A 25945-nucleotide genomic window follows, 5' to 3' on the forward strand; every position below is an offset into this window, starting at 1 on the left:
ACTTTTCATGACACAGTAAGGACGGCTGGGGAGTTGCATAATGAAAATTTGGCAAAATTCCACGTAATTGAAAGATATTTCAAGAGATGGGTGTTCCGTGAATGTGAAGTTACATCCTGGTGCCAGTAGGGGGCGTGCTGTGTCTTCATCCAAGAGAAGCTTCCCCAGTAGCAACCATGGTTTCAAAACCTCATGCATGAAATTTCTCCCCCACTAAATATATTAATTAAAAGCACCTTTTCTCTTCATTATGGTCCAAAACATGCTAATATCAGAAAGGCATCACAGAAAGATACCTGCTTTTTCGGGGAGTTCTTACTTGTTAGCTAGTTTTTATTTCTACCATGAGTCCTAAGACTAAAATAGAAACTAGAAATTCCTATTTAGGTCCTTGAAATCAATATGTATATTGACAAAACTTTCTAAACCCAATAACTGTAAAAGACAGAAAAATAAAATAAAATAAAATAAAAACTTCAATGAGCGAGTATAACTAGGATACTTTTAGCATTGGTAGTCTGTCACTGGGCCTTGGGCACTGAGCTGTAATCACAGGGTCTGTCAGATGGCCTTGGGCACCTCCTAGCTGTACTCACCACTTGATTGTGGTTCTAAGGTTGGGCTGGCTGACGGTGCTGTCGTCCAGGAATATTGTTGAACATGAGCTATACTTTTTAGTAAGCTGCCCTGGAGATACCTGAATGGGAAGGAAAACAGATGAAGTCACAGTAAGTCAAACCTCTATAGAAGTATGTTTTTCCCTGGTTAAAATGTCAAGCGAGAAAGCATTAAGATTTTTCTTGTCTCCATGAACTGCCGTGTGATATCAGGTGCAGCTTTATGGGAACCCATGGAATAATGATATAAAATGCTGCCTTTGAAACAGCACCTACAATCAAACCTAGATATTAATAATTTTCCTTTATAATCATATAAAAAGAATAGAGACATGTTTTTTCTTACAAAACTAAAGTTTCGATTCCTGGCATTCAGTGACTATATATAGTAAAGCACAATGCTTTCCATCGTATGGACACACTAGCACTTTTTCACTGTAGTCCAGGAAAGGCAGCAAACAAGATACTGGCTCAGAGAGAAAGACAATGGTGGCTGCCCAGACAGATATCAACAAGGGCTCTAGGGCTGATAAGCTGCTGGACCAGCTTCTCTGTGTAAATGGTAACTGAGGAGCCTTTTAAAATTCTCACATCATAAAGGAAGACCTAAAAACAAGAGAACTTAACTTTTCCTATTATTTAAGACTGCTATTAATCATGTGAGAACTGCACAGAATACTTTCCTTTCATGTACAAATTGTCTTAATTCTATGCTACAAACTATTGGGCATTCATATTTCCTTGCCTCACTCAAAGCTGCATTTTCTATCTACAAGTTATTTTCCTCCTTTTACCAGCAAGTTTCTTCCTCAAAATCCTCTAAAGTACCTTCACCAACAGCCATGGGGGACAGACAGCGTGTGACATACTGCTAATGTGCTTGTGGGCCCCCCTAAGCCAGCCAGCACCTCAAGGAAAGGGAAAGGCCTGACACCAATCTCAAGGGCTGGCACACAAGTCAGAACAAATGAGTCTGACAAGGGTTTCACAAATTACTTAATACATGTGACATTGCAGGGGCCGGAGTGGTGGCGCAAGCGTTAAGGCATCTGCTTTGCGCACACTAGCCTAGGACGAACTTCGGTTTGGTCCCTAAGCCAGGAGCAATTTCTGAGTGCATAGCCAGGAGTAACCCTGAGTGTCAATGGGTGTGGCCCCGTCCCCCCCAAAAAAAAATCAGTGACATTTCAGAGGTCACGCCTGTCAGAGAACTGATCAGTGAGATTTGATTTGCCGATACTGAGCTGATGGTGACCAGAGAAAACACATGAATCTTTCAAAACCACTTCAGAAGTACCCACTTAGTTACAAAGGTCCGAGAATGCAGCCAGACTCAAATCTGAAATAGCCTCAACTATGGTAGCCATATGGTTCTCTTCAGGTGAAATGTCTGGCAAATTCCAGTCACTCTAAGAAGTTAAAATACTAACATTCTTCAATCCCACAGAATTTGTTTTTCAAAAAAAAATAAGCCTTCCTCTTAGACATATAAATTAGTTGCAGGAAGCTGTCACACTCTCCCATTGCATCCCTCACGAGCTGCAGTAAGGAGAAATCCAGCTGATACTTTCTAAAATCCAGCACAAATACTGCCAGAGGCCAGGTGGTAGAATGTCAAATATCAGTCTACTTATTTCACATGCTTTAATGTGAAGTCACATTCTAGACATATATTTTCAAAGTTTCAGACTGCAAAACAAATTATCCTTCAAGTTAAATTTTTTTTAATTTTATCAAAAATTCTGATATGCACCTTATACTCTTCAAGTGATATATAACTTACTTCCAGAATCACACACACAAGAAAACAAATAGAACATGAAAAATGATTTCATTCAATACCTTTATAGGTTGTCTTTATTAAGGTCACTATTAAATAAAAAAAAATTCTGAACAAAAATCTATAGAATGGGGGAAATAAAAATTTGGGGGGGGGGGGAGAGATAGCATGGAGGTAAGGCATTCGTTTGCCTTTTATGCAGAAGGTCAATGATTCGAATCCAGCATCCTATATGGTCCCCCAAGCCTGCCAGGAGCGATTTCTGACCATGGAGCCAAGAGTAACCCTTGAGCGCTGCCCGGTGTGACCCAAAAACCAAAAAAATAAATAAAAATTAAAATAATTAGGAAATATCAAATATAGATTAGCTAGTAGAACCTTAAGTCCTCCCATTTTCAATTTAAAATATTTTTATTCTTGGGCCCAGAGAGATAGCACAGCGGCGTTTGCCTTGCAAGCAGCCGATCCAGGACCAAAGGTGGTTGGTTCGAATCCCAGTGTCCCATATGGTCCCCCGTGCCTGCCAGGAGCTATTTCTGAGCAGACAGCCAGGAGTAACCCCTGAGCGTTGCTGAGTGTGGCCCAAAAACCAAAAAAAAAAATTTTTTTTTTATTCTTTATATACTGGTAGGTCTTTGAAAATATTCATTAAAACATTAAAAAGTGCCAATGAGAGGTGGTCTTTAATTTCTCTCATTTTTTAGATCTTCCTTTTTGATGTAGTGAGGGAACTGCTTGCAACCTATGGGCCAGATTCAAACAATAACGAGAACACTGAGGCCAACTCTCCCCTCATGCATCCAGCTCTATAGAGCTAGAATCCCCAGTCCCTCAAGCATGCCAGAAATCGCCTGTATTGGCACCAGCGGGTGACTGTCCCTCATCTTGCTTGAGAAATGAAGACAAGTGTCCTTTATAACAACAACAACAACAACAACAAAACTGTTGTCTTGCTGTTTCAGTTAATTACACAACCAACAAAATATGAAATGCAGATATTTAACTCAAACAACAACCAACAAAGTCTAGTTCTAACAGGAATCATTTCAGGTGGTCATTAGATTAGAAATGATTCAGCACTGATGACAAGCCACAAGGACTTCAATCATCTTAAAGAGAAAAGGGCGTATTACTGAGGAACCTCCAGTCCACTGAGGAAACTTCGAGATTCAGCCCACCTGGAAGCCTTTAAGCCGAACACAAGCCAGCCTCCACCACAAGTTGAAGCCCTGCCCCTTCCTGAATTCACCTGTTCTGCTTACTTGACTCTTAATTCATTCAACAATGATTAAAGTTCGTTCACTTTTTTCTCTTCCCCATTACTCAAGCAAAGTTTTGCACTTTTCCCAACAATTAGTGGCTTCAAATAATTAACCATAAACTTTCTTTCTTTTTTTTTTTTTTTTGGTTTTTGGGCCACACCCGGTGACACTCAGGGGTTACTCCTGGCTATGCGCTCAGAAGTCGCTCCTGGCTTGGGGGACCATATGGGACGCCAGGGGATTGAACCGCGGTCCGTCCTAGGCTAGCGCAGGCAAGGCAGGCACCTTACCTCTAGCGCCACCGCCCGGCCCCATAACCATAAACTTTCAAACACTGTACACGTTATAGAAAAACTAGTGTACAGTACACTGATGAGCACGTGAGGGACAGAAAGAATTCAGGGGATGGGGGCTCAGGGGCTGTGTCAGACTGCTCAGGTGTCAACCTGGCAGTGCTCAGTGGGCCACCCAGTGCAGCTTCACGTGCAGGCCAGGCAAATGAGCATAAAAGAGAAATAAAACAATCTAAGCAAAGATGCTACCTGGATACAATAAATTAAATCTGAACCCTCAATTTTAAGTACCAAGTGTCTGGCTGAGTAAATACCACAGACTGCAAGTGTGCCGACTCCCCTCCTCTCATGTTAGAAACTAGCATTTTCACAAAGGGCTTTGCAAACTCTTTCACCTGGGACCCTTTTCATCTGGGAAACATAACTTGGCCAAGCCTTGACAACACTTCGGATCTGTGATGTGGTGGACTCTGAGTCATTTTTGGCCATTTTCTACTTTTAAAAGGAAACTCATTGTTACCAAATGCTTCTCAGCCCACATTTTTAAAAAGTAAGACTGAGGAACCCCAACTCCTCCCTAATAAAACAACTTCACTAGACTAAAAATAATAGATTAAAAAAAAAAACGGTGAAGCAAGGTTAAAAAAAAACTGGTAATTTTTCATATCTGAAAGATGAGGGAGTGAAAAGGAAGGTGCTGAGAGTGACTGGCCCAGGAGAAGAGGAAATGTCCTTGCTTCCCAGGGCACTGAGAGGGCACTGGGTCTTTCCAACACCAGGGGTCTCTTTTTGCAGAGGTGAGGCCCCAGAGCCCTTCGTGAGGCCCGGAACTCCGGTTCTGCTCCCTTAGTGCCTCAATCAGACCTTAGGACGGGGGGCCCTTGTACAAGAGAAGCCTTCAGTAAATAAGCGACTGAGCGAGTAGTAGTGAAGCAGGAAGGAGGGATTGAAGGAGGTAAAATTCAGCAGCAAATGAAAAAGGTCTTAAACACCCTCAGAAAGATGAAGACCTGATCAGTGAAATAATCCCATCAATGTAAAACAACGACTCTTCTCTAAATTCAAAAGTCAGGAAGCTCTTGAGGAAGCTAGACAGAAGACAATGAAGGGCCTGAAGAGCCTCAGGCACACTTCTACACCACATCTGCTATGGGGAGGTTTCCAGCAGGCACAGGGACACATAGGGTCAGGTCACAGAAATCTTGTCTCTGCAAAGCACTAGTCAGCAGAGCAACCTTGGGAACCTCTGGCGGAAGAGGCCCAACACTCCTTCTTCCTGTGCTGCTAACAGGAACACTGGAGGGAAACACGAATGGGAGGGGTGACCACTGTGAAATTAAGAAGCCACAGAAATCAGTATGGAATTTCAGAATTGAGTGGGGGAGAGAGAAGAGAGGGGAGAGAGAAGAGAAGGGAGAGAGCGGAGAGAGAGAGAGGAGAGAGAGGGGGGAGAGAGAGGGGAGAGGGGGGGAGAGAGAGGGGAGGGGGGAGAGAGAGGGGAGAGGGCGGGAAGAGAGAGGGGAGAGGGGGGAGAGAGAGGGGAGAGGAGGGAAGAGAGAGGGGAGAGGGGGGAAGAGAGAGGGGAGAGGGGGGAAGAGAGAGGGGAGGGGGGGAAGAGAGAGGGGAGAGGGGGGGAGAGAGAGGGGAGGGGGGGAGAGAGAGGGGAGGGGGGGGAGAGAGAGGGGAGAGGGGGGGAGAGAGAGGGGAGAGGGGGGAAAGGGGAGAGGGGGGGAGAGAGAAGGGAGAGAGAGAGGGGAGAGGGGGGGAGAGAGAGGGGAGAGAGAGAGGGGAGAGAGAGAGAGAGAGAGACAGAGAGAGAGAAGGCATCATCGAATCCCAGAGAGGACTAGGCAAGGGGAAATGGCTACAGTTGTTTATACATTATACATAATGGAGCACACAATGCACACATATTTAAGAGTATGGCTTGCAAAAATAAAGTTCAACTAGTTCTAGAGCAATAGTACCACAGGGAGGGTGTTTACCTTGCACATGGCCAACTCAGGTTCGATCCCCCGGATCCCATAGGATCCCCTGAGCCTGCCAGGAGTGATTCCTAAGCACAGAGCCAGAAATTAGTGTTTCTTAAGCACCTGAACACCCCAGGTGTGATCCTAAATCCTCCCCACTAAAGAGATTCGACTTAGAATTCTATGCTTTATCATATCGAATTTATCAAATAAAGTCTTGAGCTCGAAAAGCCTTTGTCCCTGTGCCCTTCTCAGGACAATGTGCTCCAGTCGAACAGTCTGCCTAGCACAAGAACGCACAGAATCTAGGACGTAGGGAACCAACATGGGCGGCAGCTATGTGAGAACCCAGATGACTCCAGATAGCTCAGGAAAAATGGCACACAGCAGGCCTAGGGAAAGCAGCGGGTCTGGGAGGAGTAGGGTGACAGGCTGGGAAGCTGGTTGCTAAGAAAGAAACGGAACAGATGTGCTCTGGCAAGTACAGTGTTGGTGAGAGGCAGAGACACATGGCACATTTGGGTGGGAAGGGGAAGTGCTTCGAGTAAGGCAAGTAAAATGGTCAAATTTGTTGAAAATAAAAAAAAAAGTAAAAAGAAAAGAATGTGAAAGCAGGAATACCAGACAGGGAGCTACTTAAATGCATTTGCCTGGCCTATATGAGGATAAAGCTGGCTAGGAAAATGGGGGATTGATTATTCTTGAGAGGCACAAAGCACACAGATTTCAGAAAGATGTTCTGTGTACCAGAAGAGAGTCTGGTATACAATAGGAGAGAAAGAATGATGCAGTTAAGCAGTGGCTTTTTACAGGAGCATAACAACAAACATGTCATTTCATTAATCCAGAATACACATTCAGGGAACAGAGGGAGAAGGTGCTGGTAGAGTGAAGAAGATACGCTAGAATAGGAAGTCAACAGGGATAGTGCTGAAAATTTACTTAGCTTCCATTTTCTTGTGACTGCAGTTAAACAACAGGATCGAAAAATCAAGGCAGAACTTTATACCATAAATATGGCACTGAACTTTAGCTTAAATGTCGAATACCTTAAAGAAAAAGGGTTGAGGGGAAACCTAAACCTTCCCTAACTACACTTGGTAATTAGGAAAAGAGGAGATTTTAAGCTCTGGAAAAAGAGGCCCATGCTAACTGTATAAGCTCCATTTTATTTGCATAGCAATCATGGCAGACACATTCTTCATTCAAGTAAAAGCTTGTATTTCAACTGTTTACTTACATGGTTTAAATGGTTGCTCTTCCGCTTTTCTCGCACTAAGAATAAAAAAAATTAACTCATCAATTCTAATACAAATGCCATAGGAAAACAAACTTGCTGATTATCTGATGTATTAGTTACCAATATATGGGATGAGATAAAATCCCACTCTATGTCAAAAGTAATTTCTAATAAAATAGATCATTTAAGTCACCTTGTAAGATGAGGTTCTTGTAAAATTCAAGACAAATCCTCCTATGCTAACAACAGAGGGAGGAAGAAGACACAACATGGACAGACCAGCTGGTGGTGGACGTCACTGGACATTTGGGGGTTGGTGGGATCACCATCGGTGTGTCATGCTGGGAAGCTGAAGCCCTGACTCTATACAGGTGTTCTAAACCCATTTGATCTGTTCTGGCTGTTTGGGGGATCATATTCAGTGCCTCGCACATGTAAGACAAGTGCTCTACTAAGTGTTTTAGTCTAAGTGTTTTAACTACAAAGTTAAAACCCTCTTCTTCCCCAAGTTTTAAATTTAAACAAATAAAAACCTGACTTTGCTTTTTGACCAAGAAAATCAGGGAAGGTGAGCATTTGGCTGACAATCTGTGCCTGTTGCACATCCAAGTCCCTGCTCACAAGCACTTCTTTGAGTCTACATTTACAAAGTTGACTCATCAGGCGGTGACAACTGTAGTTCTAAAGCAGTTCTGGCCAGACATTATGCTTTAGGCCCACCAGTACCTCTGGAAACATCCACAAAGGCCTATTCGCAAACTATTAAAATAACTTACTGAGATGGGTTTTTACTCACTAGAAAGAAACCTATGATGGGCCAGAAGGATAGCACAGCAGGAAGGCATTTGCTTTGGACATGGCCAACCCGGGTTCAAGGCCCAGCATCCCATATGGTCCTGAGTGTTACTAGGTGTGGCCCAAAAACAAACAAACAAAAGCAACCTACTTTAAGTTAGTATTAAATTGGGTTTGCTAACAAAAATCAATGTCTACAACACACAGATAATTCTGATCAAAGTTCCAGAGAAGGCCTGGGTTAGAATTCATCTTCCCCAGTTCAGGAAAGAAATCAGAGGCCCAGATCACCTATGGTGGAATAAGGGAGGGAACAGTATTTCTTTAACTGCCTCCATACTCACTGCTTGTGAGCAGCCCAGGGAAGAAACCTACAAGCAAAGCAAAGCTAAGCAAAACTAATGGGCACAACACCAAGTCCACACACGGTGAAAATATTGGCATATCCAGCACTCTGCTTTCACTGTGCGCAGGACTTCCAAGAAGACAAACCTTCACCTCTACTCAGTGTTGTGCCAACTAGAACAGCTTGGTCACAGACAGTACAAAGCCCCTATTTTAAGGGGACTAAGTGGCAAGCAAAAGTAGGTACAATTCCCCCAATTCTGCCTCTCGTCATGAAAGGGACACAGCTCACTTGGAATGTTTCCACTGCTGAGGTTAACTTGCTGGGGCCCCACCGGGCAGGTTAGCATCTACACAGCCTTATGTAAAATTCAATTCAGAGAACATTTTGGATAACGTAGAGTAGCACAGATTTGGATTATTGAGTACTGTGTAAAATGCAGGAAATGTAAAATGGGCTCAATCACTCCCCACATGATTTTTTAATTTAGTCTAGTAAAGTCTAGTCTAGTGACTGACCTAAACCCTGTCATTCATCTTTAAAATGTGTGTTCTGGGGGGGGGGGGGGAACAAAGTGTGTGTTCTTTGCTGAGAAGGGAATTTAGTTAGAAGTAAGCTACATCAACACACATGGTCAACAATGTTGATTAAACAAGTGGCAAAGCGTTTAGCTGTCCAGGAGTTATCAGGAAATAGTAACAACTAAATAAAAGTGCATCATCACATAGTAAAATAAGAAAAATGAATACACGAAAAAGTGGAACATTTAAGTCAATGTTAATTAATAGTCTTAGTTCCTTTTGTAATATGCAAAACAAAATTAATTGTTTCAAGCTTTTTTTTTTTTTCGGGAGGAAAATCTGTCTTACCATCAGTTTGTGATTTGCTGAGGAAAATTGTGCTTGCTCTAGGGTGGTCAGAAGGGTTTGTTTCCAAAGCTAAGTCTGTGAAGGAAAGAGAAAAAGATGTCAACACTTAGGTAGACAGGAAAATCCATGATTTTAACAAGGCTACAAATGGGCCAGAGAGATAGTACAGTGGGGAGGGGAGCCTTACTTGTGGGCAACCTGGGTTTGATCTCATTTGGTTCCCTGAGCACCGCCAGCCAGAGTAATTCCTGAGTGCAGAGCCAGGAGAAAGCCCTGACACCCCTGGGTGTGCCCCCATGGCTACACATCCATCTTGACAGAGCTGTGAAGAGTTTTCGGTCAAAACCAACTCCAACTCTTTGGTGTCCGTCCAGTGCCCACACGTGCCAACCACCATCCACAGGTGCTGCCTGTGATCCTGGCACCCGAGCTGCCTCTGGGTGAACATGCTACCAAGGCTGAGGCCTGCACAGGCAGCACCATAGATGGCCATGGGCACACCAGTGCTGGGAAATGCACCTGTCAGCAGGCACGCTTGTGGGTACCTCAGCAAAGAGCATCTTACTCGTAAATGGCAAGATTGAAGGTGCAGCCCCAAGTGAGCACAGTGAGCACTGCAGCAAAGGGCAACTGTGGAAGCACTACAGCCTGATGTGACCACATGTTCCCCTGAGCATCACAACTAAGAGAACAGGGGTGCTCAGGCCCGGGGTGTCTGTCAAAGGACTGAGGTGGCAGTCACTGAGAAATAGTGTGGCTAGTGCAGGTGTCCTCACCCAACCAAGCAACAACAGAAAACTGGCCAAGAGAGATGATACAAGAGGTAAAAGGGGGGGAGGGGGGCGGAGAAATAGCATGGAGGTTAGGCGTTTGCAGAAGGACGGTGGTTCGAATCCCGGCATCTCATATGGTCCCCCGAGCCTGCCAGGAGCAATTTCTGAGCGTAGAGCCAGGAGTAACTCCTGAGCGCTGCAGGGTGTGACCCAAAAACCAAAAAAAAAAAAAAAAAAAAAAAGAGGTAGGCAATGCTTTCCTCACATATGATCCCTTCAGAAGTAATCCCTAAGCACTGTCAGATGTGGCCCAAAAAGCAGAAAACAGAAAAATGAAGAGCATCCCGATATACATCTTCAAAATCCAATCAAAGTCATTTTGCCAATCGTGCAAGAAAGTGGAGTTGGATGCCCTTGGCTTATAAGAGAATCATATTATACACTGATCTACTGGAAAGTAATGATTTGAGGGGTCAACCAACTTCCCCCCCCCCCACTTCACTTCACCAACTATCCACTTGGCATCTTCCCTCTCTGACGGAACAGACCACCTTCTGGCTCACAGGACTCTAGACCATCCATCTGAACACAACAGCCAGCACAGTACAGCAAAATTCACTGCTTTCTTCTCGGGTAGTTTCTGCACTGAGTCTGAGTTCATTGGTGAAAACTGTGGTTGGACATTTTTATGTGAAAAGTCCTACTTTTAAGTGTTTTCTCACATCTGAAACGAGCTAATACTCGCTGTTCAAAAAACGAGAGTCAGGGCTTTCACTGCTGCCTCTGGGAGGATCATGGCGTGTCCTGCCTTGTTCTGACTCAAAAATGGACTCAGAAGTAGCCTCACCATCTAGCGAGGGTCTAAGGCATGACATGTTTTAAGGAGCGAGGTTCAAAAAAAACCTGGGAAACGTACCAAAATAAAAGAGTTGGCTTCAAATACAGACACACAAGTCTCCCAAAACAGTGTTCATTATCGTGGACTAAATGTGAAACTCAAGAGGCAAGGGTACAAGAAATAGCACCAACAACATGGACCTCCCGACCTCCAGGGGTGCCCAACAGCAAACAAGGGCAGAGTCCATGCCCCTGCCAACCACTCTTCCCTTCCCCCTGTTTGCTGGGTGTCCCCAATCTCATACCATGTCCCCAGGACTATGCTGAGGGCCCAGACAGGCCACTCCAGGTACTTAGCTCCTCGGGAAATGCAGGGTGGCCCCATTTCTGTTTAAGGAAGGGGGAAATGTGAGGCTCGAGATAGGAGGAGAGACCAGCTCTCAATTCCTAGACCAAGCAGTGCTTCACTTATTCAGGTTTCAGGGCAACAGTTAATTTTAAGCTATTCTGAAAGTTTCTGTTAAAGAAAATCAACAGGCAATGACCTAGTTAATGGGAATTATGATAATCACAACTAAAGCTGGAGTTAAATTCCTTTCATGTGAGCAGAAAATGTCAACCCATCAGTTCAAAACCATTCACTTGAATTTTGTTTTACTTTAACATTAAAAACAGAGTTCTGGCTGGAGCAATAGCACAGAGGGGAGGGCATTTACCTTCAACACGGTCAACCCAGGATAGGTCCTGGCATCCCATAGGCTCCTCTGAGCACTCATAAAAAACTCGAGCATCACTAGGTGATGCTTCCCACCCCCAAGCTCTTGTCAATACACAACTGACACGCTACTATATTACTAGCAAGCAATATAATGACAGCATACTGATTAATTGATGCATGATGGACTATTATTCTATCCTTACCAAACCCCTATTCTTGGGATTTTAGAGCTTAATAATAAACTTTATTATCAGAACTTTCTTACATATAGAGCTGGTAAAAAGGGGGCAGCAGGGTTCCCAGGCAGTGCTCAGCATGACAAGATGGAATAGGAAAAGTACAACTTCAGAAAATGATAAGTTTGAGCCTAGTGTAAACATTACTTGAGAGAAAGAAATCTGGAGATCTGCAATGACCTCAGATGCTGCTTAACCTCTAACCTAGGGAAATGTCAAATCTCATATGCATACATGTTAAAATGTGAAAAATACATTAAAATAAATAAAGGGCTTTCAGGCTAAAATTGCTTAAACCATGACATCATAACTGTCCATAAATGCTGTTTCCTGTCAAAGTATGGAAGGGAGATGTAGTAACCAAGAAATCATCTGGCAGGAAACAGATTTCAGAAGATTGAACTTGACACTGATTTCACTCTACCTCAATTAGATGCAGCTGTCACTTACACCCACCCAGACTGACTGCACTTGCAGAAGTGCTCACCAACCTCCACTCACTCCGCCACCATCTTCACATGGGGCACAGAACACAGATGAGGCACAGAAAACAAGCATGGCAGGTCTGCCAGCTGCCTATGAAGCTCATTCCTTTCTGTATTTGCTCCTCTCTCAGCAGAGGGGCAGTCCCTGCACCCCCTCCCCCAACGCACTGCTGGCTTGGGATTTGTTTCTGTACATCTGGGCTCTGACAACCTTCCTAATGTGGCCTTCCAAACCACTCTGGACTACCTTGGTTTCGAGTCTTGTTTCACTCCATAAGCCACATACGTGCATGTGACTATGGCACAGGTGACAGGCCTGTATCATAAAGTAAGCTCTGAAACACTTCTGAAGAGACTCTGCTGAGTTTCTTGGACTAGGGTGCTTGGAATCAAGCTGGGTGTCATGGCCTGAGCAGCAGACTGGGAGAATGTGGTGCACAGACACTGCAACACTGCAGTTAAAGAAGGATGGAGTCACAACATTGCTGCCACCTGATGAAACTGCAGGATGTGCTTAGTAAAGTCAAGAAGGAAAACAAAAACAGACAACCTTACTTATCTGTGAAATACAAAATAACAGGACAACTCAATGTATGAGATCCAATGGGAGAAAGAAACCTGGGGGGGGGGGTAGGAATAAGAGGAATGGGGAAGGAGGCAAAACCCCTACCTTAAAGGTATAGAAATATGTTATTGTTCAAATTGTGTATTTGAACTGTGTACCAATAAAACTATCATACTGAGATCCAAACTGCAACCAAAGGAAAAAAAAGTATTTCTTTTTTGGGTTTTTGGGCCACACCCGGTGACGTTCAGGGGTTACTCCTGGCTATGCGCTCAGAAATCGCTCCTGGCTTGGGGGACCTTATGGGATGCTGGGGGATCGAACTACAATCCATCCTAGGTTAATATCTGCAAGGCAAACGCCCTACACTGTGCCACTGCTCAGGCCCCAAAGTATACATTTCATGGAGGAAGGCTGCTGGGGTGAGAGGAAACCTGGGGACATAGGTAATGATTTTATTTGTAGAAACATTGTATGCCAGAAACTCAACTATGAATAATTTCGTAAATCAAGGGGCTTCAATCAAAATGTGTTTAAATATTTAAAAAATGGAAAAAGCAGAGCAAGTGATAGCACAGCGGTAGGGCGTTTGCCTTGCATGCTGCAAATCTGAGATGGACCCAGGTTTCATCCCTGGCATCCAATATGGTTCCCTGGATCCACCAGGAGCGACTTCTGAGCCCAGAGCCAGGAGTAACCTCTGAGTACTGCTGAGTGAGGCCCAAAACCAAAACCAAAACCAAAAGAAAAGAAAAAGGAAAAAGCTCAGAGAGGTAAAAACTTAAAAACGAATAGAAATTTGGGCCGGAGAGATAGCACAGCGGCATTTGCCTTGCAAGCAGCCAATCCAGGACCTAAGGTGGTTGGTTTGAATCCCAGTGTCCCATATGGTCCCCCGTGCCTGCCAGGAGCTATTTCTGAGCAGATAGCCAAGAGTAACCCCTGAGCGCCGCCGGGTGTGACCCAAAAACAAAAACAAACAAAAAAAAAAACATTTCAAAAAAGAATAGGGGGCCCGGAGAGATAGCACAGCGGTGTTTGCCTTGCAAGTAGCCGATCCAGGACCAAAGGTGGTTGGTTCGAATCCCGGTGTCCCATATGGTCCCCCGTGCCTGCCAGGAGCTATTTCTGAGCAGACAGCCAGGAGTAACCCCTGAGCAACGCCGGGTGTGGCCCAAAAAAAAAAAAAAAAAAGGAATAGGAATTTAAGTTACTTCTTTTTCACTTACATTGTGCAGATGTACAGTTTTAACATTTTGCTCTGGGGCAACCTGTAGCAGTGCTCACAAATCACTCCTGGTGAGCTCAGTGGGTCATATGAGGAGCCTGGGTCGGGCAGGATAAGCCTCTTGCATTTGTCCTCTCTGGTACTTTAGAACATGTTTTTAAGATGAGGGAAAAAGTCACTATAACCCTTCCAGTTAAGAGCGAGTAACCGGCTAGATAAACAAGGCTCACCCCATAACAACACTAAAGCACAGCTGTGAAGAGACCAAGTGACAGAGCCTAGCCCTGGGTTCCATTCTGGCTGCTTGTCCACGGCACCTAAGCTGGAACGGGCAGCCCAGAAACAAGGTACATTGAGGCTTACCCTAGTCTCGTGTGTCATAAATGGGATTCACATTCTTCATATATCAAGTCTCGTTTTTAAACAATCTTTTAATTTAGAGCCAGTCCACTCCTATGTAAAAAAAATTATATGTGCATGTGGAGGTATACATACATACAACAGAACAACAGATAAGGTACCTGCTGACACGGGTTCAAGCCACAGCACCAAATATGGTCCCGAGCCTCGCTCAAGAATGATCTCTGAACATTGCCACAAGTGACCCCATGTCCAATACTAACATTATTTGTAAGATTCCTAAAATATAAAGTGATCTATATCTCACACATAAACATATGAGCAACAGATCAACTTAAAAGCATAAAGTGAACACTGAGCATTTCCCTGTAAAGCATAAGGAATGTCCACTCATACCCAAGTATCTTAGTCCATGTAGTTTTGGACAGTCGTGAAAGGAAGTAAAAGCCACCCAATTAGCATTTTTCTCAGTTTTGTTTTTGTTTTTTAATAAGCAAGAACATTTTTTCTCCTGCTTGCAGCAAGAAGTAGGCTCCTAGTGCGCCTCCTCTGGCTTTTAGTCAGCTCACTGGGGGTGATGTCAGGCCAGTACAGAGTGAATTCTTTTCTGAGGCTCTAACTCTCCATTAGGTAGATATGAACCAGTTTATCTCACCAGTCATTACTCACACTAAATTATTTCCAGTACTTTACTGTTGGAAATAATTCTGCAAACAAAAAAAACCTGTAAATATGTAGTTGCACATTTGTGGTATATCTCCAGGATATATTCCTCAAGACAGATTTTCAGAATTAACTGCGTTTGCTTTGTGGTCTTGCTGTGCCAGACTGACCTTCTTGAGGTTAAACAATTTTGTAGTTTTTTAATTTTACTGTTTCACAGCCCCCTAATAAACTTTCAGGTACAGATAACCCCAGGTCCAACCATTGGAGTTGTCTTCCAGCACTTTTCCCTGCCTTTTCCCCACTTTTCCCCTTCTAGGAGAGCCTGTGTTCTCTCTCTTTTTGGGGATATTTTTTGTTTTGTTTTGCTTTGTTTTGTTTTTGGGTCACACCCGACAACACTCAGGGATTACTCCTAGCTCTACACTCAGAAATCGCTGCTGGCAGGTTCAGGGGATCATATGGGATGCCGGGATTCGAACAACCTTGCATGCAAGGCAAATGCCTTACCTCCATCTCCATGCTATCTCTCCAGCCTCCTGTGTTCTCTCTTAAATGAGACTCTGTCTCTCTGTCTTTCTTTCCCCTCACATCTCTAAATCTCCTCCATTTTTTTTAATTTTTTTTATTTTTTGTGGTTTGGGTCACACCAGGCGGCATTCAGGGGTTACTCCTGGCTCTGCACTCAGAAATTGCTCAGAAATGGCAGGCATACGGAACCATATAGGATGTCACGATTTGAAACACCATCCGTCCTAAATCAGCTGCATGCAAGGCAAATGCCCTACCGCTGTGCTACCTCTCAGGCCCCTCTAAATCTCCTTCAATACAACTATTTGACTTTCAATAATATAATCTCAAGAGCTCTGAGGAAGTATCGTGTCAGCTGTCCTGTGTTCTGAGCAAGGCCTCATGTCCAGCTTAGACTCAGGACTCTAGGTTACTGGTCCCTTGTCCTTTCTTGCTCTGTAATTGGCCTGTTCATATCTTGGCTACCCACTTTGTATTTACTGCATTTCGTCAGGGCTTTCGTTCTATTTCGGTGTCTTGTTTTTGTTCAAGTCACTGCTGACTCACCCAACTACTGCCTTAGCCTCTTAATGGGCGGCCCTGCTCCCACCTGGGTCTGTTCTCCCAGTCATCTCGGCTTTCTGTGTTATCATCAGGGCTGGAGAAGTGGTTACACACACATGCACGCACACACGCATGTACTCACACAAGATGGGTGCAGTGACGACAACCTCCAGGGTCAGAGCACCTACCTGCTCTGAGAGTAAAGCCCTAAGCCCTGTCCCTAGTACCACCTGGTCCCCAGACACAGCACCAGAAGGAGGCTTCCAAGAAAGCCTCTTGTGACCCCCCCAAATTGGGAGAAAGGGATGCACACCCTTTCACCCCCCCTTCCATAGAATTCACCTGGGATTCTTCATTGCAATTAAATCTTTTTTGCGGGGGTGGGGGGGCCACACTCTACAGCAGGGGTCTCAAACTCGAGGCCCTCCATACAACATTTTGTGGCCCTGTCCTAGAGGAATCTTTTTTTGTTTTGTTTTGTTTTAGTTGTTTGGGTCACACACCCCAATGTTCAAGGCTTACTACTGACTTTGCACTCAAGGATCACCCCGACTTTGCCTCCTGCGCCCCCAGGTAAATTGAGTTTGAGACCCCTGGTCTACAGTCTACAGGTTTGGGTCACACCAGGCAGCACTCAAGGGTAGTACTTCTGTCTATGCACTCAAAAATTGATCCTGGATCAGGGGACCATATGGGATGGGGGGTGGGGGGGATCGAACCCAGGTTCGTCCAGGGTCAGCTGTGAGCAAGGCAAACACCCTACTGCTGCACTATTGCTCCAGCCTCAATTAAATCTACTTTTGTTTGTTTTTGTCTTGGGCCACACCCAGTGGTGATCAGGGACTATTCCTGGCTCTGCACTGGTGGTACTTGTGGGACTATATGGGGTGCCAGGGATCAAACTGTGTTGTATGTGTGCAAGGTATATGCCCTCCTTGCTGTGCTATGGCTCTAGCCCCTGAAACCCATTATATGGCAAGACCCACTAGTCCCCAAATGCAGGAAGCCACCATCTTCCTCCTGTAACTCCCTTGACCTGTATTTTTGTCCTTTGCCAGCACCTGAGCTAGACCTACCTGAAGTGGGTTCAAGTCACAGCCTCCCCCCAAGAACAGCCACCTTGGAGGGCCCCTGAAAAGTACCCTCCATCTAGCCCACTCATACCTTCCTCCACTTTCTCCTCAGCATCTCATACTCAACAGGATTCAGGGGGCCCGTAGGTGTCACTCTGTGAGATCTATTCTGGCTGAGGGCTCAAGCCAACTGAGGCCATGTTGCTCGGGCTGCAACAGTGGGGGGGGGGGGGGGCGGGCATCAAGTTCATGCCCAGTGGTGCTCTAGAGCCCAGAGGGCTAGAGCCAGGGCCCTATGCAAACACTGCCTGTCATTCCTACTCCTTGCAGTTTATTCCTGGAGGACACTCGAAAATACTGGATCCAAATTCTGTAGGGACTATCCTCCTAGAAGCCAACATCTGTCCTTTACTAGGAACAATGCCAAGAAATATATATCCCAAAGTATATCCCAAACCAGTGGAGAATACTCCAAACTCCCAAAATCAAAGACAGCACAAATGAAGTTTTGGATTTGGTGTATTTTCTAAACTCACACTGCTTTCATCTCCTGCAGTGATGGCTAGGACCGTCAGACCTTGTTAAAGATAGGAGGAAAACCACTACCAAACCCCAGTACCAAAAAGAGAATTTTTTTTTTATGTCTAGTGGAAAAACAGTGGTAATTTTGGGCCCGGAGAGATAGCACATCGGGCGTTTGCCTTGCAAGCAGCCGATTCAGGACCAAAGGTGGTTGGTTCGAATTCCGGTGTCCCATATGGTCCCCCATGCCTGCCAGGAGCTATTTCTGAGCAGACAGCCAGGAGTAACCCAAAAACCAAAAAAAAAAATTAAAAAACAGTGGTAATTTTAATTTGGAATAAGGACAATTTAATGTGAATCTATCTTACCAAAAATGGCGTGGAATATGGAATTAAGTCCTAAGACAAAGAGCATACCATCTGAGTTCTAGAGAGAAGTACAACACATCAGTTTCTATCTGTCCCCTCAGCATGAAACACTCTAATTATGTGGTTTCTAGAAGTGGTAGTGAATATGGGTTTTTAATACCAGCTGCCTAACTCATATAGTGGGTAATTGAATGATGAGCCAATTATTCAATGAGACATTGCACAGTCACTAAAAGTCAGGCAATAGAGCTGTGCAAAGTGGCAGGAAATAAATCTTAGAGCATTCTCTCATTGTCAAGCACAGTTCTAATAGCTTTTTACATTACTTCACAGCATTTGGGTCTTTGCTGGTTTTTTTGAAGCCACACTTAGGGGAACCAGCAATGCTAACGATGAGACTCGGCACTCCTGCACTCTCTCCAGCCCTCTGCATGATCACCTGACTCCTCCACCACCATAAACACGCTGAAAACATGATCACATGTTTAGAAAATCAACAATTATTGGGGCCAGAGAGATAGCATGGAGGTAAGGCATTTGCCTTGCGTGCAGAAGGACGGTGATTCGAATCCCGGCATCCCATATGGTCCCTTGTGCCTGCCAGGGGCGATTTCTGAGCGTAGAGCCAGGAGTGGCCCCTGAGCGCTGCCGGGTATGATGCAAAAACAAAAAACAAAAACAAAACAAAAAATATATATACAAAAAGAAAATCAACACTTTTTATAGGTATACAAAAGGTTAAGAATCCACACCAAAATAGTAGGGGTTCCAGATATGAGTAGGAGAGAATGTCTTGCTGTATTGTGAAAACATCTTTGATGTGAGAGAAAAAGAGGAAGGGGGAGAGGGGGAGAGGAGGAGGGAGGGAGGGAGGGAGGGAGAGAGGGAGAAAGGGAGGGAGGGAGGGAGAGAGGAAAAGAGGGAGAGAGGGAGGGAAGGAGGGAGGAAGGGAGGGAGGAAGGGAGGGAGGGAGGGAGGAAGGGAGGGAGGAAGGGAGGGAGGGAGGGAGGAAGGGAGGGAGAGAGGGAGGGAGGGAGGGAGGAAGGGAGGGAGAGAGGGAGGGAGGGAGAGAGGGAGAGAGAATAGCCACTGAAAAGAGATTCATTGCTCAGACTTTTCCATACAGAACTGGTAATTGCCTTCTGAGCCTGTGAATAGACGAGGTCACCTAAAAGAATACATTTAGACAGCAAATTAAAGTTTCTAAAGTCAGAATACAAAAGACTGGTAGGAGAAGCTGGTAATAAATCAAATAAGGGGACCTTTAATATCTTGTTTTGTATTCTGGACACTACCACTCGTTCTACTGGATAGACTTACAGTAAAAAAAAAAAAAAAAAAAAAGGAAGTAGAGAATGCTTTTGCATCTATCAACACTAGGTTGCTGGGAATCTAAGGTCTATTCTCAGGACAAAGGAGGGTCTCATTTACAAAGTCAATCTTCTATCTAGAGGATCTAGATTGCATCCCAGAAGTGCCTGCAGAACCATGTGAACCATCTACCCAGCCCCTAATAAGCAGGTAACACCAAAGCACCCACTCAGTTGACTACTTTTTCACGAGTAAAGGTCAGAATGTTTTACATCTAAATAGAATAGTTCTCAATTTCCTAAGGAAATTGATATAAAATGGAAATGAAGACCTAAAGTGCAAACTACCAATGTGCCTGTACTTCGGATTTGGTATTCTGACTGTTTCTATGAAAACAATAGATTAAAGAAAAAAGTGAAGTTTCTCTGATCACTGAAATTTAACAATATGAAATACAGAGGTAAATTGTTCATGCTGACATTTATTTTCTCAACTTTTCTGATTTAAGACGTCTGTCATAGATCTAAAGTCCTGCATGTTTAGCATCCACTTGAGATCAGCAGAACAAATCTTAAAATATATCAACCTGGGGCCCAGAGAGATAGCACAGCGGTGTTTGCCTTGCAAGCAGCCGATCCAGGACCAAAGATGGTTGGTTCGAATCCCGGTGTCCCATATGGTCCCCTGTGCCTGCCAGGAGCTATTTCTGAGCAGACAGCCAGGAGTAACCCCTGAGCGCCGCCGGGTGTGGCCCAAAAACCAAAAACCAAAAAAAAAAAAAATATATATATATATATATATAATCCACAGCATCCCTCATGGCCATTCATTCATTCCCCTGAGCACTGCCAGGAGTGAGTCCTGAGTGCAGAGCCACAAATATACCCTACGTATTGCTGGGTGTGGCCCGAGAGTAAACATAAAACATAAAAATACTTAGCAATTCAGGACTGGAGCAATAGTACAACAGGAAGAGAACTTGCCTTGCACACAAATGACCCAAATTGGATCCCAGGCATCCCAGATAGTCCCTTATCCTGCCAGAAGTGATCCCAGAGCACAGACCAAGAACCTCCCCACCAATAAAAAAAAAAAATACCCAAAACACAAAATACATCAACCCCTGTAGCTGATTGGTAGACCTGGGCCATTACATTACTTCCACAGTTCTTGGCTTTGAGGGGCACAGTGGCTGTGTTTAGAGGCAACTCCCACAGAGATGTGTCAATCCAGCACTGTTTCACCCCCCCACCTCTCACTCTCACCCCCACAGTGCAGAGTAGCCCTGGGCCTCCTGATACCAAAAGCAACATAGTCTAGCCTGGAAGCCATTTCCTGGCGGGCCTCCCCTCTATTTTATTCCACCGGGTGTAATAAATGGGCAACATAGAACATGTGCAGGGTACAATATTTGAGAGAGGTCTACCATATGGTGAAGTGACCAATACCAGGTGCACTCCAGACAGCTTTGAAGGACCCCAAGAACTCAAGGGCAGATCAGTCATCTCCATGTGGGTCTCAACTGTTCAGGACCCGTGTGACTCACATTTTCAGATGTCTATGTCTCATGAATAGCTGAAAAGGTCCAGATGAGATACATGAAAATGTGTATCTTAGTTCTCACTACATCAAAAAAACATGTATCTTAAGAGAATGTAAATCTTTTTAAAAATTGTATAGAAGCCCTATCTTGATCTCCTAGCCAACACCCCTCATCTGGGCTGTAAAAATCGCCGAGGCTGATCTTACAGTACCAAGCAATGCAGACTTTTGCAAGTACTTACATGCTTTGTGTCTAAAAAGACAATTCACATAGTTTATTCACTCTTTCACAACATCTGGATATTCTGAAAAGGAGTGTTTCCCAATTACAAACACATGTCCATCATAGGACTGGATCCGCAAGGGAATCATTTCAATTTCTGCAGAAGTTACAAGTCCATCCACTGAAGTTTAAATAGAAGAGCTAAAAGGCAGCTCCCCTCTCCAGAATGTAAATGAAGCAATGAGCTATTCTGGGGTTGACATTTTTTGTATGATATGTTTTCTACTTAAAGAACAGTCCTCGTTAAAGAACTGCTTTGTTATCCAAAATTCTTCTTATCTCGTCTCATCCCTTTCCAAAGTTTGAGAGGCAAAAAAAAAAAAATACCAAACATGCCACGTCTCTGCCACCCACGGTCGTGGGCCTGGTGAGGAACTTCACCTCAATCTGCTCAGTTCTTCCACTGGCAGGCGGGGGAGGACAGAGGGGTGACAAACGTGCTTATGCAGGAGCTGACTTCCATTACATTAGAAATCAAATTCTGGGTTTGTTTTTACCTCTCCCAACCTTATGGTTTGGCCCGCTCTGGGGCAGTGGGGAGAATGGTCCTTTCAACTCTCAGCAGGACAGGACTTAAGATCAGTGTGGTACGTGGAAAATGGAAAGGAATGATGCTGGTGAGGTCTCCTTAGGGTCTTGAAAAACTCCCTCTTCTCACAACACAGTTGGTCACCTTTCATCCTTTTCCAACAGCCTTCGCTCCCACCATTTAGATTATGGTTGGAAAAGAATACAGCAGGTTCGATCAAGTCGACTGGAAGCATCCGCCTACTTAAGGACACTAAGTACTCTCCTCTGTCGAGCCCAATTTTCAGTTTCAATAGTTTACAGGACAATTCCCCCTGAAAGTTAGCTTCCTAGAGACAAGATCCGTCCTAACACCAATCCTAACGGTGGGACAAAGACAGAGCCCATACCTGGGCCCTCCAGTCAGGTACCCACGTAAGCAGTGCTTGGCGGAGAGGAAGGGACTCCCTAAAAAGGGGTATTTTAAGTTTCCTTGAGAAAAGGGAGAAAAATCTTAAATACATAAATAAAAGGATCAAGTCCCCAGGCGTGTTAACATAGAGCCACGAACAGGACAGCGGGGGCCCGAGCGTACTAGGGAATGCTTGATTGATTGATTGAATGAATGAATGAACGAACGAACGAAGGGGACGGTGTGAAGTGGGTGTGTGGGGTGCAGGCGGAGAGTCAGAGCCTGAGCTCTGGCCGTGGGAAGAGAGAGCAAGTTGGGGGGTCGGAGGCACCGACAGAGCAGCCTCGGTTCCCACGCCCTGCCCGGCCCGGCCCGGCCCGGCCCGGGATCTGACTCCGGCCACGACCCGGCCAGGGCAGGGCAGGCTCGGGGCAACGAGGCCGCGCCGACTCGCCGCGTGGCCGCGCGCCCGCCGCCCCGTCCCGTCCCTACCTTCGGGCATCTCGCGGTCGCTGATGTGCTGCAGGTGGTGGCCCTCGCCCGCGCCCACGGCCAGCTCGCCGGGATCCACGGCCGCGGCCTCGGGCGCCGCCGCCGCCGCGTCCCCCGCCGCCGCCGCCGCCGGCTCGGGCCCCGCCGCCGAGGCAGCCCCCGCGTCCCCGGAGGCGGCCCGGGGCTCCCGCGCTCCGGACGCCAGGCTCCGCGCCGCCGCGTCGTGGGTGCGCGCCGCGGGGTCGGCCGAGGCCCCGCGCCGGCCCGGCTTGGGGCTGGCATTGGGGGACACGCAGCACGACAGGGTGTTCCCCATGGGGCGGCCCCGGCCCCGGCCCCGCCGCGCTCCGCGGCCGCGCCCTCGCCCAACAAAGGCCGGCCGCACCCGCCCCGCCGCCCCGCGGCGCGCTCGCCTCGCCGGCCCCTCCGGCCCGCCGCTCGCCGGCCCGGCCAGGGAGGGCCCCGGCCCCGGCCGCGAGCGCCGCCGCCGCCGCCCGGCCCGAGCCCGACAGCGCGAGGGCGGCGACCAGCCCCGCCGGGAGGGGAGGGGACCCCGCCGAGCGCCGAGCGGCGCAGCCACTGCCGGGACAGAGCGCGGCCTCAGCTCCTCCTCCCGCCGCCGCCGCTCCCAACTGACGGCCGGCCGCCGGGCCCGCGCCCGCCAACCGGAGCGCGCCCTCGGGTCACGTGCTTCCGCGCGGCCAATCACGTCTCGAGCCGCCGCCGAGCGCCCACCCCGCGGCCCGCGCACGTGACGCGCGCTGCCCCGCCCCGCCCCGCCCCGCCCACTCCAGGTGCCCGCCCGGACCCGACTGGCGGCCCGTACCAGCTCCTCCCGTCGCCCCCCATTCACAAGCCCCGCCCACTGAGAGGCCACGCCCCGGCCACACGAATGCCCCGCCCACCCTGATCTGTGACCCAACCCAAAATGCCCCGCCCCGCCCCGTCCAGCCCTATCCCGGGTGCCCCGCCCTGCCCCGCCCACCCCGGGTGCCCCGCCTTCACTGTCCGAGCAAGGAACTCACAGTGCCCCGCCCCCAGGAATGCCCCGCCCCTTCACCAGAAGACACTGTCCCGCCCCCACCCCACACCACGCCACTCACAATGCCCCCCTCACCTCTGAATGCCCCGCCCTCTCCTTGGGATGGCCCCGCTCACCCTAGGTGCTCCCCGAGGCCAACACACGTGACTAACAACGTCTCGCCCCGCCCACTCTTGATGCCCCGCCCACTCGCCCACCTATCCTACCCCTGCTGCTCTCCCGGGGAGCCACGAGCTGTCCAGTCTCCTGAGGGTAGGGATGCAGAGGCGCAGGAGAGGGACATCCCGAAGAAGCCCGCACACGCCTCCTCTCTCTTCCTCGGTGGTGCCCCGGCCCACCTGGGTGCAGCCAGGCTCGTGATTCACTGCCCCTCCGCGGGTTTCTCACACTGGAAGGGGGATCTCAGGTCGTGTTTGACGGGGCATCAACTGGGAGCTCTGGCTTCCGAGGGAAGGTACCCTGAGTCCCACCCACCTCCAGTGTGAAGGGTCCCCGGGGTCCGGGTGCATCCCCACCACTCTGAAGGGTCCCTGAATCCCACCCCATCACTGCACCCAAGAAACCTGAAGCAGGAGGATCTTTCCCAAGGTCACCTGGTGGAGCCCAGATCTGATGCCAAGACGCCTAAGTCCCAACAGACCCTTTATCCTAATCCTCAAAAAATAGGGTCGAAAGGAAATTTGTGAGGAAATGACTATTTACCAAATAGCAGACGACCTTGCTACTTTGGTGTCTTGGCTGACAAGGGCGACCTTCTCCTACAAAGAATAAGAGAAGGAATCAGGCAGAACTGAAATACCAGTTTGGGGCCTGGTAAGTGAGGGACGGAAGTGAAGTAGGACTCTGTGGTTGAGTCAGGTATAAATTCAGGCAGGCTAAGTTCATTGTGTTTTTGGAACTAGCAAGGAATTTGAGAAATTGACTTAGAAGGCATACAAGGAATATCATTCTATGCCTATGGTAAAAGAGACACTCAAAGTAGAATAAAGCCATTAAATGAAAGTAGTTTCCACTTCGTTGTCCTTGAAGTATGTAGCATTTTGTTGACCTGGTTGTCTTGAGAAAGTGTGTAGATTAAGAAGGTCTCTCTTGGGCCCGCGAGATTATACAGTGAATAAGACACTCATCTTTCACAAGGCCAACCCTAGTTCCATCCCCATCATCCTATATGGTTTCCCCAGAGCTGCCAGAAATGACTCCTAAGCACAGACCCACAAGTATGCCCTGAGCATCACTGAGAGTGGGTGCCCCGAAAGAAGAAAGTCTCTAAAGAAATGAGACTTGGAGAATAGGAAGATTTAAATCCACAAAAACGAGCAATGAAAGTCTAGGAATGTAAGAAAGCCAAAGAAGTCATCAAAAATGGGTTAAAAATGGGTCCATGTTGGGAAGTGAGAGAAAGAAAAGTGATATGCATGATATTCCTGTAACAGCATTGCAAACCACAGTGCCTAAAAGGAAAGGAGGGATGAGGGAGAAGAGCAGGAGGAAGAAGAGAAAGAAGAGGAGGAAAAAGAGGAAGAAGAGGGAATAGAAAGAAGAGAAGGAAGAGGAGAAGGAAGGAGGGGAGTAGAAAGAAGAAGGAGGAGAAGAGGAGGAGGAAGAGAAAGAAGAGGCAATCTAGCAGACTGGGGGTGGGGGAAACTAGGGACATTGGTAGAGGAAGATGAACACTGGTATGGGTTTTGGAACATTGTATGACTGAAACTCAACTCTCAGAAGCATTTTAACTATCATATGATTCAATAAAAAAGGAATGAAAAGTAAAGGGTCTGCTAAGTGAGCTTCCCATTTGCTTCCCATTTTAGTCTCGCAGCACCTACCTCTACTCCTGGTGAGCACTGCTCAATACATGATTCTTTGAACCATCAGCCAACAGGAGGAAGAACACACTACTTAGCATCTTCACGTATGGCAGCGAGGTACTGGGAGCACCCATGGCAGGCAGCAAGGAAGAAGTAAGGAGTAGCAAGAAAGCCAAGACAAGGACTGAAGTTTGAATACAGAGAAATTCAAGAGTAGCTAGAGGGAGGACAGTGGTAAAGGGGAAGTGTGTCTTTTCTTCCCTTAAGACAAAACTGTGAGAGAGAAAAATGTTTTCAGGTGAGAGAAGGGAACATTTAATGAAGAAGGCAGAAATGAAAAAGGGTTAACAGCAGAGTTAAGGTAGGTTAGCTTGGACTGCTAAAAAATAAAAATTAATGAAGGCAAAGAGGGAGAAAGGGCCTGTGTGGTCCTAGAGATATTTCTGGTAAAGAAAGGTAAGAGGTTTGAGAGAGGTT

At 46.7% G+C, this 25945-nt stretch overlaps 1 protein-coding gene across 1 annotated transcript in view; it reads right to left on the bottom strand.

The window, feature by feature from the left end:
- CCNYL1 (cyclin Y like 1) overlaps positions 1-22669 on the bottom strand; it is a 40864-nt gene extending 18195 nt beyond the window's left edge. The window contains exons 1-4 of the mRNA XM_049773293.1: positions 22622-22669; positions 9173-9247; positions 7163-7197; positions 597-697 (exon numbers count right to left, since the gene is read on the bottom strand). Coding sequence (XP_049629250.1) covers positions 597-697; positions 7163-7197; positions 9173-9247; positions 22622-22631 — 221 coding nt within the window. The 5' untranslated portion in view covers positions 22632-22669. The remainder of the gene's footprint in view (positions 1-596; positions 698-7162; positions 7198-9172; positions 9248-22621) is intronic.
- Positions 22670-25945: the final 3276 nt, after the last annotated feature.

This window comes from Suncus etruscus, chromosome 5 (genome assembly GCF_024139225.1).
Source record: "Suncus etruscus isolate mSunEtr1 chromosome 5, mSunEtr1.pri.cur, whole genome shotgun sequence".
NCBI classification, from domain to species: domain Eukaryota; kingdom Metazoa; phylum Chordata; class Mammalia; order Eulipotyphla; family Soricidae; genus Suncus; species Suncus etruscus.